The sequence below is a fragment of the Salmo salar genome, chromosome 03, assembly GCF_965601325.2.
Source record: "Salmo salar chromosome 03, fSalSal1, whole genome shotgun sequence".
NCBI lineage: Eukaryota > Metazoa > Chordata > Actinopteri > Salmoniformes > Salmonidae > Salmo > Salmo salar.
The window spans coordinates 86,502,643-86,518,736 of record NC_138293.1 but is presented as its reverse complement, the minus strand read 5'-3'; the positions used below and the strand labels follow the sequence as shown (position 1 = coordinate 86,518,736).

General features: G+C 40.3%; 1 protein-coding gene across 1 annotated transcript in view; it reads left to right on the top strand.

Moving 5' to 3' along the window:
• Positions 1-16,094, top strand: part of LOC106592965 (coronin-7) — a 384,873-nt gene that overhangs the window by 112,427 nt on the left and 256,352 nt on the right. Inside the window, exon 9 of the mRNA XM_082972853.1 lies at positions 240-322. Within this exon, the coding sequence (XP_082828979.1) occupies positions 240-322 (83 nt within the window). The remainder of the gene's footprint in view (positions 1-239; positions 323-16,094) is intronic.

Sequence of the window (16,094 nt, the reverse complement as noted above, 5' to 3'; positions counted from 1 at the left end):
GTGTGTGTGTGTGTGTGTGTTATAAAGTGTATTTATTAAACTCCACATGATAATGTGGACATATGCGGGGTCGTGTGTGTGTGTGTTATAAAGTGTATTTATTAAACTCCACATGATTATGTGGATAGGTGTGTGTGTGTGTGTGTGTGTGTGTGTGTGTGTGTGTGTGTGTGTGTGTGTGTGTGTGTGTGTGTGTGTATAAAGTGTATTTATTAAACTCCACATGATAATGTGGACAGATGCGGGGTCGGGAGGTGAGACTGTGGGACAGCAGGAAGTTGGGATCCTCTCTGGGATCTGCCAACCTGGGCACCTCCAATGGGTGAGTACATGTTGACCATGCTGTTAGTCTGTCTGTATGTGTTAGGAGTGTGTGTGGGCCTTGCCATAGGCCTACTCTCGTGTGTGTGTGTGTGTGTGTGGTGTGTGTGTTGGAGTGTCCAGGAGCCGGCCCCCCACCCAGTTTGCCACAGATGAGAGCTGGATATCTATGATATGTAGTGTGTCTTCATGTTCAGTGTACATTTACTCTGCAGCCTGTTGTGGTATGAGTACAAACTGCACATAAGCCTATGTTTTGTGTGTCTTGTGTCTAGGCCTTTATATGTTCTAGTCTGTGTCCCAAATGGCACCTTATATTCCCTATGTAGTACACTACTGTTGAGCGCGGCCCATAGGGCTCTGGTCCAAAGTAGCACACTCTATAGGGAATAGCGTTCCATTTAGGACACAGCCTCAGAATGCTGAGGTTTCGGACCCCCCCAGACTTATGACAGTACCTCTCTACATTCCAAGCATTTCCTGGGACCTGTCCCAAACAGAGGAGCCTCTCTTCCTTCCTCTGTCCTCTCAAAGACAAGTCTGTCTGTCTGGGCAGGGGACGGGGTTAGGGGTTATAGGTCATAGTAGCAGTGCGTGCTCACGCACGCATGCTCACATGTCTGCAAGAAAGCAGGCACACACACACACTACTATGCTACGTTACTCGCTGGAGGAAGCCTGAATAGGAATGGACTGTTCCCCATGGTGCGATAAACACACACACACTCACATTGGCCACCAGCCTCTCTCAATCTCTCCTCTGACCTCTCCCAATCCTCCGCTCCCTGCGTTTATTTTTCCAAACGCTGCTGCTGAGGAGTGGAGGAGAGAGGGAGCGTGGCCGGGCTCCAGAGGGAACGAGGGAGACATGGTGCTGGGGTCCCTCTGTGGGAGTGTACCATGCGTCTCTTTGTTACTGTAAACTGGTTCACAGGAGCCAACGACCAGCCCTGGCCAGGTCAACCGTTTGCTTCTGCATTAGAGGGAGTGAGGTGAGTGAGGTGAGTGAGGTGAGGTGAGTGAGGTGAGGTGAGGTGAGTGAGGTGAGGTGGGTGAGGTGAGTGAGGTGAGTGAGGTGAGTGAGTGAGGTGAGTGAGTGTGGTGAGGTGAGGTGAGTGAGTGAGTGAGTGAGGTGAGTGAGTGTGGTGAGTGCTGGCTGGCTGGCTGGCGGTCAGAGAGAGAGACGTGGGATGGTGTGTTTGCTGCTTAGTTGCTCTGTTGTGCCACTTCTATGGTAGCAGGGGTATTGGTTCTGATCAGTGGTTCTGATCAGTGGTTCTGGTCCTTGGTTCCGATCATCAGTGGTTCTGATCAGTGGTTCTGGTCCTTGGTTCCGATCATCAGTGGTTCTGATCAGTGGTTCTGGTCCTTGGTTCTGATCAGTGGTTCTGGTCCTTGGTTCCCAGGCCCAACCTGTCACACAGTAACTACTGTGGAGGTGGATGAGTGGTGTGTGTTTGTATAGGCATGGGGTAAGTTTGAGATGTGTGATCTGTGAAGAACTTTTACAGGGACAGTTATAGCTAAGTGTGACATTGTTAGTTCTTTTACTGGTCCAGGACTAGCACACAGCACAGAGAGACATTCTCCTCAGAATGCCACTGATCGGAATCTTCCTGCTTTGGGAATCTGTGTTTGTGTGAGAGTCGTTTGGGAGTTTACACAGCAAGAGGCCTGTATATCCATCTATCCGGCCCCTCTCTTTCCGTCTCTTTCCCTCCCTCCTTTCCTCTCTCCATTCCTCCCTCCATCCATTCTTCCATCCACCTCCCTCCCTCCTCCTGCCATTCCCACTTAACAACCCATCTCCATTTCCTGTCAGTTTGACTGTAGAAGATATCAGGCTGCCTGTAAGCCTCTGGATGTCTCTGGAATCTCCTTGTGGTGTCTGATGCTCTCCTCAGGTATTTACTGTAGAAATCAATCAGCTCTCCAAATCAATAGTGAACACTCAGGTTTCATAAAGTGGTATGCAAAATGTGTTTTGGTAAGTCAAATGTATCCTTTTTTCCCCCAAGATGTTTTGAGGGCTCTGAACACCACTATAGTGTTTTAAGTCGTAGTCTACAGTGACCACAAGTAGTGGACTTCAGATCTTTTAGTATTTTCCCTGGGCTTCTACATTATCACTAATACTATTTCACAAGTTATTTTGGTACAAGCACATTTGTCTTTATTGAGGTGGCAACAACCTGTTTGAAATGGAATGTGTTGTTTACCTCTGGAAACAGTGTTTTAGTGGGATCACACACAATCATGATCTGGGAGCTTGTTATGAGGTTTATGTGTTTGTGTCCTAGTCTCTTCTTTAGGGCGAGGAATGTCTGTTTGCTCAGCCTCTGTTAACTGGCTATGTGGGTGTGATGGGCCTAGGAGACTAGGAGAGGAACAATCTGTGTGGAGAATCTGCCATTGCTGTGAGGACCTCTACTCCTTCCCATCTGGTTTTAGCTGCCACTGCACTCCCTCCCTTTTCTCCCCCTCGCTCTCTTTTCTCTCTCTCTCTATTTTCTCTCTCTCTTTTCTCTCTCTATTTTCTCTCTCTCCTCCTCTTCTCTCTCTCTCTCTCTCTTTCTTTTCTCTCTCTCTCTCTATTTTCTCTCTCTATTTTCTCTCTTTTCTCTCTCTATTTTCTCTCCTCTTGTCTCTCTCTCTCTCTCTCTGTCTCTCTGTCTCTCTGTCTCTGTCTGTCTCTGTCTGTCAAAACATTCTCACTGTCTATCTGACAGACAGCAGAAACACCATCTCTTTCTTTTTGTCCAAAGGAAAAACATGTTTAGCTGTTGATGTTACTTTTGATTGAACCTAATGTACTTAAGTCAGACATTTGCAATGGACATAATTGTAGCATCCCTTGACCCTTGACTTTAGCTCAACTGAGCTGCCATCTTGGAACAGCCCCACTCTTATTGCTTCAACATGTCCATGTACAGCCTAGCAGCTAGCCCAATAGCTTCCCAGTGATTTGACTGATGGTGATGGTGGAGTGCTCTCGTTTGTGGCAGGGGTCCAGTTGTTGTCTCAGTCAGTCGGCTGTCATTCCCAAGGTCACTTCCCCTCCAGATGTTACTAGCCCACACCTGATAGAAAACAGATACCCATATAGCCAATCAGTAGACTGGACAGACTGGCTTAGATGTCTTGTTTCTCTCTCTTTCTGTCTGTCGGTCTTTCTCTCTCTATCTCTCTCTCTCTGTCTGTCTGTTTGTCTCGCTCTCGTTCTGTCTCCTTCTTTCTCTTTGTCTCACTTTCTGTCTGTCTGTCTGTCTGTCTCGCTCTCGTTCCCTCTCTTTCTTGTTCTCTAGCTCCCCCTCCCACTCTTTCCCCCTCTCTACCCCCTTCCCTTTCTCCATACATCTCACCCTCCATCCTCCTATTCCAAGCCTCTCTGTGCTCCCTGTCCAAACTTCTCTTTCAGATCCAAGCTAATCTCTTTCCTGGTTTCCATCCAGAATAAACTGGGAATTGGGAGTTTAATTGGGGGTAAAATGTAATCACTACTTCCTATTAAATCACAATCATCCCACAGGTCAGCCCAGGGTTTATTTAGATAAATAGTCTGAGCTCTTATTCTGTCATCAGAAAACAAAGGTACAGTAATGCTCCTGGGTTGTGTTCATTTGGCATCGGGCCAAAACGGGGAGGTACTATCTGAACTTGTCCAATGACACACTTGTTTTAGTTTTCCGTTGCAGAAGGTTTCACTACAGTGTGCACTAATGAATACAACCATGGTGTATGTGGTGACTTCAGTCTGTTTTGGCTCCAAGCGCAACACACTGAGTGCGTCATCACATTCATTGTTATTAATTGATTGTTATGATCTGTTTATAGATGGTTAATTACAGGGCTGTGGGGAGAATGTCTCATTACTCTACCATGTATTTTCATTGTTTCTCTGTTATTCTAAATCTCGATGCAGGCTGTTGGCTGTGATAAATACCACTAGCGAGAGGAGAAACCTAGTGTGGGACTGTACTGTTGCGCATGATGACACACACATGCACAAACATCCCCTATATGACCCTCAAACTCAACTCTGGAACTCAAAGCCAGTTCCTCTGCATGTTTTCATTCATTCCCCTCTAACCAGGGACTGATTTAGACCTGGGACACCTGGTGAGTGTAATTAATTATCAGGTAGAACAGAACACCAGCAGGCTCTGACCTCATAGGGTAAGAGTTGAATAGCCCTGCCCTATGGCCTTCATGACTGTTTAAATGAGTTGTAGCTTGATCACTACCAGTTCTCTCTCTCTCTTCTGTTCTCATGGTGTATCGTTTTCTGGGTCTAACTCCTCAACATGGCATCACGTCAGGTCTAACTCCTCAACGTGGCATCACGTCAGGTCTAACTCCTCAACGTGGCATCACTTCAGGTCTAACTCCTCAAGGTGGCATCACGTCAGGTCTAACTCCTCAACGTGGCATCACGTCAGGTCTAACTCCTCAACGTGGCATCACGTCAGGTCTAACTCCTCAACGTGGCATCACTTCAGGTCTAACTCCTCAACGTGGCGTCACGTCAGGTCTAACTCCTCAACGTGGCGTCACGTCAGGTCTAACTCCTCAACGTGGCGTCACTTCAGGTCTAACTCCTCAACGTGGCGTCACGTCAGGTCTAACTCCTCAACGTGGCGTCACGTCAGGTCTAACTCCTCAACGTGGCATCACGTCAGGTCTAACTCCTCAACGTGGCGTCACGTCAGGTCTAACTCCTCAACGTGGCGTCACGTCAGGTCTAACTCCTCAACGTGGCGTCACGTCACGTCTAACTCCTCAACGTGGCGTCACTTCAGGTCTAACTCCTCAACGTGGCGTCACGTCAGGTCTAACTCCTCAACGTGGCGTCACGTCACGTCTAACTCCTCAACGTGGCGTCACGTCAGGTCTAACTCCTCAACGTGGCGTCACGTCAGGTCTAACTCCTCAACGTGGCGTCACGTCAGGTCTAACTCCTCAACGTGGCATCACGTCAGGTCTAACTCCTCAACGTGGCATCACGTCAGGTCTAACTCCTCAACGTGGCATCACTTCAGGTCTAACTCCTCAACGTGGCATCACGTCAGGTCTAACTCCTCAACGTGGCATCACGTCAGGTCTAACTCCTCAACGTGGCGTCACGTCAGGTCTAACTCCTCAACGTGGCGTCACGTCAGGTCTAACTCCTCAAGGTGGCATCACTTCAGGTCTAACTCCTCAACGTGGCATCACTTCAGGTCTAACTCCTCAACGTGGCATCACGTCAGGTCTAACTCCTCAACGTGGCATCACGTCAGGTCTAACTCCTCAACGTGGCGTCACGTCAGGTCTAACTCCTCAACGTGGCATCACGTCAGGTCTAACTCCTCAACGTGGCATCACGTCAGGTCTAACTCCTCAACGTGGCGTCACGTCACGTCTAACTCCTCAACGTGGCACTTAAGGGCTCACCTCTGGGTCATGTTCAGTAGGTACCAAATAGAAGAAAATGGTACAAAACAGAGTAATAAGGGGAGGTACTATCCGAGCATGTCCAATAAGAAATGTGTTTCTTTTCCCACGTTGCAAAACATTTTGCTATATTTGCCTTAATAAACACACTACTGTGTTGATTCTGTAACCAATCCTGGAAACCAGAGTCAAATATCCTAGCAGTGTATTTATTGTGCCTGAGATTGAGATAAAGAGGGATTTGTCCTTTATTTATTTTTACCACGACTGCTTTTAATTTAATGTACTGTACTTAATGGGTGTAATCCAAGCATGACCCTGGCTCCTCTCAGGTTGGCTGTGTTGTGTCACAGTTTGAAAGGACTGTTTGCTTTGGAACATCATGGTGTGGACTCTCTTTCTTTCTTTCTCTCTCTCTCTGGTCCAGTTAAGCTAGCTTTTGGGGAATAGAACTTGGACGAGGAATGATGGCGAAAAATGTTTGTCTCTTTCTTTATTTGTCCCCCTCTTTCTCTTTGTCCCTTTCTCTCTCTCTTTCTTTGTCCCCCCTCTCTCTCTCTCTCCATTCCCCTCTCTTTCTCCATAAAGGTAATTATAAGGACTTTAATAGGACCTTCTGGTCTGGTTGTAATCAGTGAATTTTAAAATTGGACTCAATTACAACCAGCTTGTTCAGTAAAAACTGCATGGCGACATCATGGCGATTACCTGGGCTAGCTGTGTTTCCTGTCAGCTTCCTGTTACACACACACACAAGCTGGGTTAGGGGATTGTTGGTACAGGGTTAACTAGGGTAGTGCTAGTGATGATGCGTAGTGCCTGAACTATATATTAGCTGGTAAATGTGCCGTTCAGCTGACAGGGGGATCAGAGAGGGCCATTTGGTTTGGATGCAGCATGACTGAACTGACTAAACTCAGCCAGGCTTTTGGATTTCACCCTCTTAATTGTCTGCAGTCACTGGAATGTTCCGCTCCTCTCAGCACAAACACACTTACCTTACACACACACACACACACACACACACACACACACACACACACACACACACACACACACACACACACACACACACACACACACACGACGGAGACAGGGGCACAGAGACACACAACCAGATGGCGACAGGGGCACAGACACACACAGGAGCGGCCCCACCACACATCACCATATCATCATTCTAACCTCAGTACGATTATGTGCCTCCAGTCTGGACTGACTGATGATGAAAATAGAGTGTTTGACTAGACCGACCTCTGCTGCTGGTTGGACTAGTCTGGACACACACACACACATACGCACGCACACACATACATGCACACACACACATATGCACACACACACTCAGTCTTGTACAGCTAACCTTGTGGAGACACATAATTCAGTCCCATTCAAAATCCTATTTTCCCTAACCGTAACCCAAAAATCTAACCTTAACCCTAAACCTAACCCAAGCTCCGAACCCTAAACTGTGCTGGTCGGTGTTGTGGCTGAGACTGTGGGTGTAATTAATGTATGCTGGTCAGTGTCGTGGCTGAGACTGTGGGTGTAATTAATGTATGCTGGGCGGTGTCGTGGCTGAGACTGGGTGTAATTAATGTATGCTGGGCGGTGTCGTGGCTGAGACTGTGGGTGTAATCAATGTATGCTGGGCGGTGTCGTGGCTGAGACTGTGGGTGTAATTAATGTATGCTGGTCGGTGTTGTGGCTGAGACTGTGGGTGTAATTAATGTATGCTGGTCAGTGTCGTGGCTGAGACTGGATGTAATTAATGTATGCTGGTCGGTGTTGTGGCTGAGACTGGGTGTAATTAATGTATGCTGGTCGGTGTCGTGGCTGAGACTGTGGGTGTAATTAATGTATGCTGGTCGGTGTCGTGGCTGAGACTGTGGGTGTAATTAATGTATGCTGGTCGGTGTCGTGGCTGAGACTGTGGGTGTAATTAATGTATGCTGGTCAGTGTCGTGGCTGAGACTGGGTGTAATGCAGAGTATGTGAGCGGCGCTCTACTTCCTTTCCAACCGTTCCACTGAAAACTGTTCTGTGCTCATAGGATAAAAACTGTTCTGTACTCACAGAATAAAAACGGTTCTGTACTCACAGGATAAAAACGGTTCTGTGCTCACAGGATAAAAACGGTTCTGTACTCACAGGATAAAAACGGTTCTGTGCTCACAGGATAAAAACGGTTCTGTGCTCACAGGATAAAAACGGTTCTGTGCTCACAGGATAAAAACGGTTCTGTACTCACAGGATAAAAACTGTTCTGTGCTCACAGGATAAAAACGGTTCTGTGCTCCCAGGATAAAAACTGTTCTGTACTCACAGGATAAAAACTGTTCTGTACTCACAGGATAAAAACGGTTCTGTGCTCACAGGATAAAAAGTGTTCCGTGCTCATAGGACAAAAACTGTTCTGTACTCACAGGATAAAAACTGTTCTGTACTCACAGGATAAAAACGGTTCTGTGCTTACAGGATAAAAAGTGTTCCGTGCTCACAGGATGAAAACTGCAGCTCCCAATTCGCTCCATCCATTGAGATCACAATTTAACCAACACCCATCTATCTTGGTTACTACCTGGACCTACCAATTGGTTTTGAAGTATTGAAACCAAATCATATGATTTTAATGAAAAGTATATTAATAAACATGAAAAGGTGAATGTAAGAAGCTCTCATCATTTCAAATAGGATACATGTCATATTAAACATATAAACACTCTAAATAGACTACATGTCATATTAAACAGCATATAAACACTCTGAATAGACTACATGTCATATTAAACAGCATATAAACACTCTAAATAGTCTACATGTAGTATTAAACAGCATATAAACACTCTAAATAGGCTACATGTCATATTAAACAGAATATAAACACTCTGAATAGGATACATGTTATATTAAACATATAAACACTCTAAATAGACTACATGTCATATTAAACATATAAACACTCTGAATAGGATACATGTCATATTATACAGCATATAAACACTCTAAATAGGCTACATGCCATATTAAACAACATATAAACACTCTGAATAGGCTACATGTCATATTAAACAACATATAAACACTCTGAATAGGATACATGTCATATTAAACATATAAACACTCTAAATAGGCTACATGCCATATTAAACAACATATAATAACTCTAAATAGGCTACAAGTCATATTTAACAGCATATAAACACTCTGAATAGGATACATGTCATATTAAACATATAAACACTCTGAATAGGATACATGTCATATTAAACAGAATATAAACACTCTAAATAGGCTACATGTAGTATTAAACAGCATATAAACACTCTAAATAGGCTACATGTCATATTAAACAGCATATTAACACTCTAAATAGGATACATGTCATATTAAACAGAATATAAACACTCTAAATAGGCTACATGTAGTATTAAACAGCATATTAACACTCTGAATAGGATACATGTCATATTAAACAGCATATTAACACTCTGAATAGGATACATGTCATATTAAACAGAATATAAACTCTCTAAATAGGCTACATGTAGTATTAAACATCATATTAACACTCTGAATAGGATACATGTCATATTAAACAGCATATAAACACTCTGAATAGGCTACATGTCATATTTAACAGCATATAAACACTCTAAATAGGCTACATGTCATATTAAACAGCATATTAACACTCTAAATAGGATACATGTCATATTAAACAGAATATAAACACTCTAAATAGGCTACATGTAGTATTAAACAGCATATTAACACTCTGAATAGGATACATGTCATATTAAACAGCATATAAACACTCTGAATAGGATACATGTCATATTAAACAGCATATTAACACTCTGAATAGGATACATGCCATATTAAACAGAATATAAACACTCTAAATAGGCTACATGTAGTAATAAACATCATATTAACACTCTGAATAGGGTACATGTCATATTAAACATATAAACACTCTAAATAGGCTACATGCCATATTAAACAACATATAATAACTCTAAATAGTCTACATGTCATATTAAACAGCATATTAACACTCTGAATAGGATACATGTCATATTAAACATATAAACACTCTAAATAGGTTACATGCCATATTAAACAACATATAATAACTCTAAATAGGATACATGTCATATTAAACAGCATATAAACACTCTGAATAGGATACATGTCATATTAAACAGAATATAAACACTCTAAATAGGCTACATGTAGTATTAAACATCATATTAACACTCTGAATAGGATACATGTCATATTAAAAAGCATATAAACACTCTGAATAGGCTACATGTCATATTAAACATATAAACACTCTAAATAGGCTACATGTAGTATTAAACATCATATTAACACTCAGAATAGGATACATGTCATATTAAACAGCATATTAACACTCTAAATAGGCTACATGTAGTATTAAACATCATATTAACACTCTGAATAGGATACATGTCATATTAAACAGCATATAAACACTCTGAATAGGCTACATGTCATATTAAACATATAAACACTCTAAATAGGCTACATGTAGTATTAAACAGCATATAAACACTCTAAATAGGCTACATGTCGTATTAAACAGCATATTAACACTCTAAATAGGATACATGTCATATTAAACAGAATATAAACACTCTAAATAGGCTACATGTAGTATTAAACAGCATATTAACACTCTGAATAGGATACATGTCATATTAAACAGCATATTAACACTCTAAATAGGCTACATGTAGTATTAAACATCATATTAACACTCTGAATAGGATACATGTCATATTAAACAGCATATAAACACTCTGAATAGGCTACATGTCATATTAAACATATAAACACTCTAAATAGGCTACATGTAGTATTAAACCGCATATAAACACTCTAAATAGGCTACATGTCATATTAAACAGCATATTAACACTCTAAATAGGATACATGTCATATTAAACAGCATATTAACACTCTAAATAGGCTACATGTAGTATTAAACATCATATTAACACTCTGAATAGGATACATGTCATATTAAACAGCATATAAACACTCTGAATAGGCTACATGTCATATTAAACATATAAACACTCTAAATAGGCTACATGTAGTATTAAACAGCATATAAACACTCTAAATAGGCTACATGTCGTATTAAACAGCATATTAACACTCTAAATAGGATACATGTCATATTAAACAGAATATAAACACTCTAAATAGGCTACATGTAGTATTAAACAGCATATTAACACTCTGAATAGGATACATGTCATATTAAACAGCATATTAACACTCTAAATAGGCTACATGTAGTATTAAACATCATATTAACACTCTGAATAGGATACATGTCATATTAAACAGCATATAAACACTCTGAATAGGCTACATGTCATATTAAACATATAAACACTCTAAATAGGCTACATGTAGTATTAAACCGCATATAAACACTCTAAATAGGCTACATGTCATATTAAACAGCATATTAACACTCTAAATAGGATACATGTCATATTAAACAGAATATAAACACTCTAAATAGGCTACATGTAGTATTAAACAGCATATTAACACTCTGAATAGGATACATGTCATATTAAACAGCATATTAACACTCTGAATAGGATACATGTCATATTAAACAGAATATAAACACTCTAAATAGGCTACATGTAGTATTAAACATCATATTAACACTCTGAATAGGATACATGTCATATTAAACAGCATATAAACACTCTGAATAGGCTACATGTCATATTAAACATATAAACACTCTAAATAGGCTACATGTCATATTAAACAGCCGTCGTGTCTTTGGGGTACCATTAAACTTAAGATATGTTTATCAATTAGCTCCCTGTAATTATTATCACGCGATTAAACTGATTAATCGTTTAATTGTAATTAACTAGGAGATCGGGGCACCAAGGAGAATATTCAGATTACAAAGCTATAATTTTCCTAATATAACTTTCCTGTACTATAATATTCTATTCTATTATAGTATAGGCCGATTATCTTCTGGTTTAAATGGTGTATTTTACCTCTAGTTCAGTCTCATTCCAAACGTCGTAAATTGTTGTATCTGCACGAACCCAGTCTTTACTAAAATCATCCATACATCAATTGTCTTAAAATCATTTATTTACTACACTAAGTAATTAACAGAAAACATACAAACAGTAATTATCGTCACAAAGGATTGGTATAGTAATGTGCCCTAATGGCTAACAAGCATGGCTGGTCTGTTAGACAATGGGTCATAAACGGTCAGCTGAGAAGTTACACAGAGTTCATTAATATTAACAATTGACAATTGAAGGCTCACTCATTCGGGAACAATTGCAATCAATATATATTTACGCTCAGTGTGTCGTCGTTCTTTGTTGGAGAGTTCAGTTCTGTTGGAGAGTCTCTCTCTCGGTTAGAATGGATCTTTCAAAGCGACATTCATTAATGTCGTCATAGAATGGTTGTTTCGTTGGTCTTCGCGTTCAATGATATAATTTACTTAGCTGCAGACTAATAATTAATATCAAAGACTTGTTCTTATTCTGTCGGTATCAATAGTCTAAAAGTTAACCACGTGGTATAGTTCACTTTCAGTAGAGTACTTGGATGGTCAAACCTCTGGCCATAGAGTGTAGGCCTGGTCTGAAGAAATGTAAATCAGGGGGTGTTTTATAGTGCCCATAGAACAGGCTTGTCAAATGACGCCTGGTCCTGTATGGGTCCCTGGGGGCGTGCCTATGACTGAGTTAGATTTGGTTACAGAAATACAATTCTATCACATTACTTCAGTACAATAGCATCTCATGTGTATTATAAAAGCTTTATCCTTATTAATACATTCTATACAACCATTATGTTGCAAGTCTCAAGCTGAGGCTATTATATAAACCGTTTTATGGTAATATGGCTATATTGTCTCTTCTGAGTATCACAAAATTGTACCAAGCGGATCAGTTCGTAGCTGGATTCTTCACCAATCTTCCATACCTTCTCCAGCACACACATGTCGCTCGGTTCTCCAATTCTATGAGTTGGAAGAATTTCCTGTGTCTCTCTATGGGCCATGTGGCCAGAGACTCTCCTGGAATTTTAGAGTTTTTACAACCCTTTACACACAGGGTGGATTGGGGGGGAAGGTAGGTTGGGTGGTGGTGCAAAAAGGAGGGGTCAACTGTCCTCCCTGTACCAAAAGAGGCCAACGTCATGACACAGCATATTAACACTCTAAATAGGATACATGTCATATTAAACAGAATATAAACACTCTAAATAGGCTACATGTAGTATTAAACAGCATATTAACACTCTGAATAGGATACATGTCATATTAAACAGCATATTAACACTCTGAATAGGATACATGTCATATTAAACAGAATATAAACACTCTAAATAGGCTACATGTAGTATTAAACATCATATTAACACTCTGAATAGGATACATGTCATATTAAACAGCATATAAACACTCTGAATAGGCTACATGTCATATTAAACATATAAACACTCTAAATAGGCTACATGTCATATTAAACAGCCGTCGTGTCTTTGGGGTACCATTAAACTTAAGATATGTTTATCAATTAGCTCCCTGTAATTATTATCACGCGATTAAACTGATTAATCGTTTAATTGTAATTAACTAGGAGATCGGGGCACCAAGGAGAATATTCAGATTACAAAGCTATAATTTTCCTAATATAACTTTCCTGTACTATAATATTCTATTCTATTATAGTATAGGCCGATTATCTTCTGGTTTAAATGGTGTATTTTACCTCTAGTTCAGTCTCATTCCAAACGTCGTAAATTGTTGTATCTGCACGAACCCAGTCTTTACTAAAATCATCCATACATCAATTGTCTTAAAATCATTTATTTACTACACTAAGTAATTAACAGAAAACATACAAACAGTAATTATCGTCACAAAGGATTGGTATAGTAATGTGCCCTAATGGCTAACAAGCATGGCTGGTCTGTTAGACAATGGGTCATAAACGGTCAGCTGAGAAGTTACACAGAGTTCATTAATATTAACAATTGACAATTGAAGGCTCACTCATTCGGGAACAATTGCAATCAATATATATTTACGCTCAGTGTGTCGTCGTTCTTTGTTGGAGAGTTCAGTTCTGTTGGAGAGTCTCTCTCTCGGTTAGAATGGATCTTTCAAAGCGACATTCATTAATGTCGTCATAGAATGGTTGTTTCGTTGGTCTTCGCGTTCAATGATATAATTTACTTAGCTGCAGACTAATAATTAATATCAAAGACTTGTTCTTATTCTGTCGGTATCAATAGTCTAAAAGTTAACCACGTGGTATAGTTCACTTTCAGTAGAGTACTTGGATGGTCAAACCTCTGGCCATAGAGTGTAGGCCTGGTCTGAAGAAATGTAAATCAGGGGGTGTTTTATAGTGCCCATAGAACAGGCTTGTCAAATGACGCCTGGTCCTGTATGGGTCCCTGGGGGCGTGCCTATGACTGAGTTAGATTTGGTTACAGAAATACAATTCTATCACATTACTTCAGTACAATAGCATCTCATGTGTATTATAAAAGCTTTATCCTTATTAATACATTCTATACAACCATTATGTTGCAAGTCTCAAGCTGAGGCTATTATATAAACCGTTTTATGGTAATATGGCTATATTGTCTCTTCTGAGTATCACAAAATTGTACCAAGCGGATCAGTTCGTAGCTGGATTCTTCACCAATCTTCCATACCTTCTCCAGCACACACATGTCGCTCGGTTCTCCAATTCTATGAGTTGGAAGAATTTCCTGTGTCTCTCTATGGGCCATGTGGCCAGAGACTCTCCTGGAATTTTAGAGTTTTTACAACCCTTTACACACAGGGTGGATTGGGGGGGAAGGTAGGTTGGGTGGTGGTGCAAAAGGGAGGGGTCAACTGTCCTCCCTGTACCAAAAGAGGCCAACGTCATGACACAGCATATTAACACTCTAAATAGGATACATGTCATATTAAACAGAATATAAACACTCTAAATAGGCTACATGTAGTATTAAACAGCATATTAACACTCTGAATAGGATACATGTCATATTAAACAGTATATAAACACTCTGAATAGGATACATGTCATATTAAACAGCATATAAACACTCTGAATAGGATACATGTCATATTAAACAGCATATAAACACTCTGAATAGGATACATGTCATATTAAACAGCATATTAACACTCTGAATAGGATACATGTCATATTAAACAGCATATAAACACTCTGAATAGGATACATGTCATATTAAACAGCATATAAACACTCTAAATAGGCTACATGTCATATTTAACAGCATATAAACACTCTGAATAGGATACATGCCATATTAAACATATAAACACTCTGAATAGGATACATGTCATATTAAACAGCATATAAACACTCTGAATAGGATACATGCCATATTAAACAGAATATAAACACTCTAAATAGGCTACATGTAGTAATAAACATCATATTAACACTCTGAATAGGATACATGTCATATTAAACAGCAAATTAACACTCTGAATAGGATACATGTCATATTAAACAGCATATTAACACTCTGAATAGGATACATGTCATATTAAACAGCATATTAACACTCTGAATAGGATACATGTCGTATTAAACAGCATATTAACCCTCTAAATAGGTCAGGAGCCAGACAGGGAGCCTAAGAAAGAACTAAAATGAATTATTTAGGCTATATTATTTCAATTATTTCAAGGCTACAGCCTACAAAGAAATACATTGAAGCATTTGGGAGTGTGACAATAGGCTGGTAGGAACATAATACAACATACTGTTGTTTAAATGCTGAGAGCTTTAAGCCATTATAGTCTATAAATTGCGCATTGTGACTTACTTAGAATTAAATAAAAAATGCCTTATTAGGCTCAGTGCCTTTGAATTCATTTTTAGAAACATAGTTTGGCCAGTCTGTTGCTTCAGGCTCATGTGATGGTGTCTGGAGAGCAGGCCAGCAGCGGAGACTATCCTGTCAGACCCTGCAGAGCCACTGGGGATGCTAAACACCCTTCGGGACACTCGCCAGGCTGGGCAGAGATGCAGAGTTGTTTTTATTACATGTTTTTATAGGTAGGCCTAAAGGTTTTTAGGCAAAATAACCCAAATAAAGGGAAAGCTCATTGGAAGTGGGAATATACCAGACCTATTGGGCCCAAATCAATTATGGCCTATTGTATAGATAATAGAACAAAAATGAACAACTTTTAAGAAATTTTATTTTTGTTATATCAATATTTTGCTAGAATGACA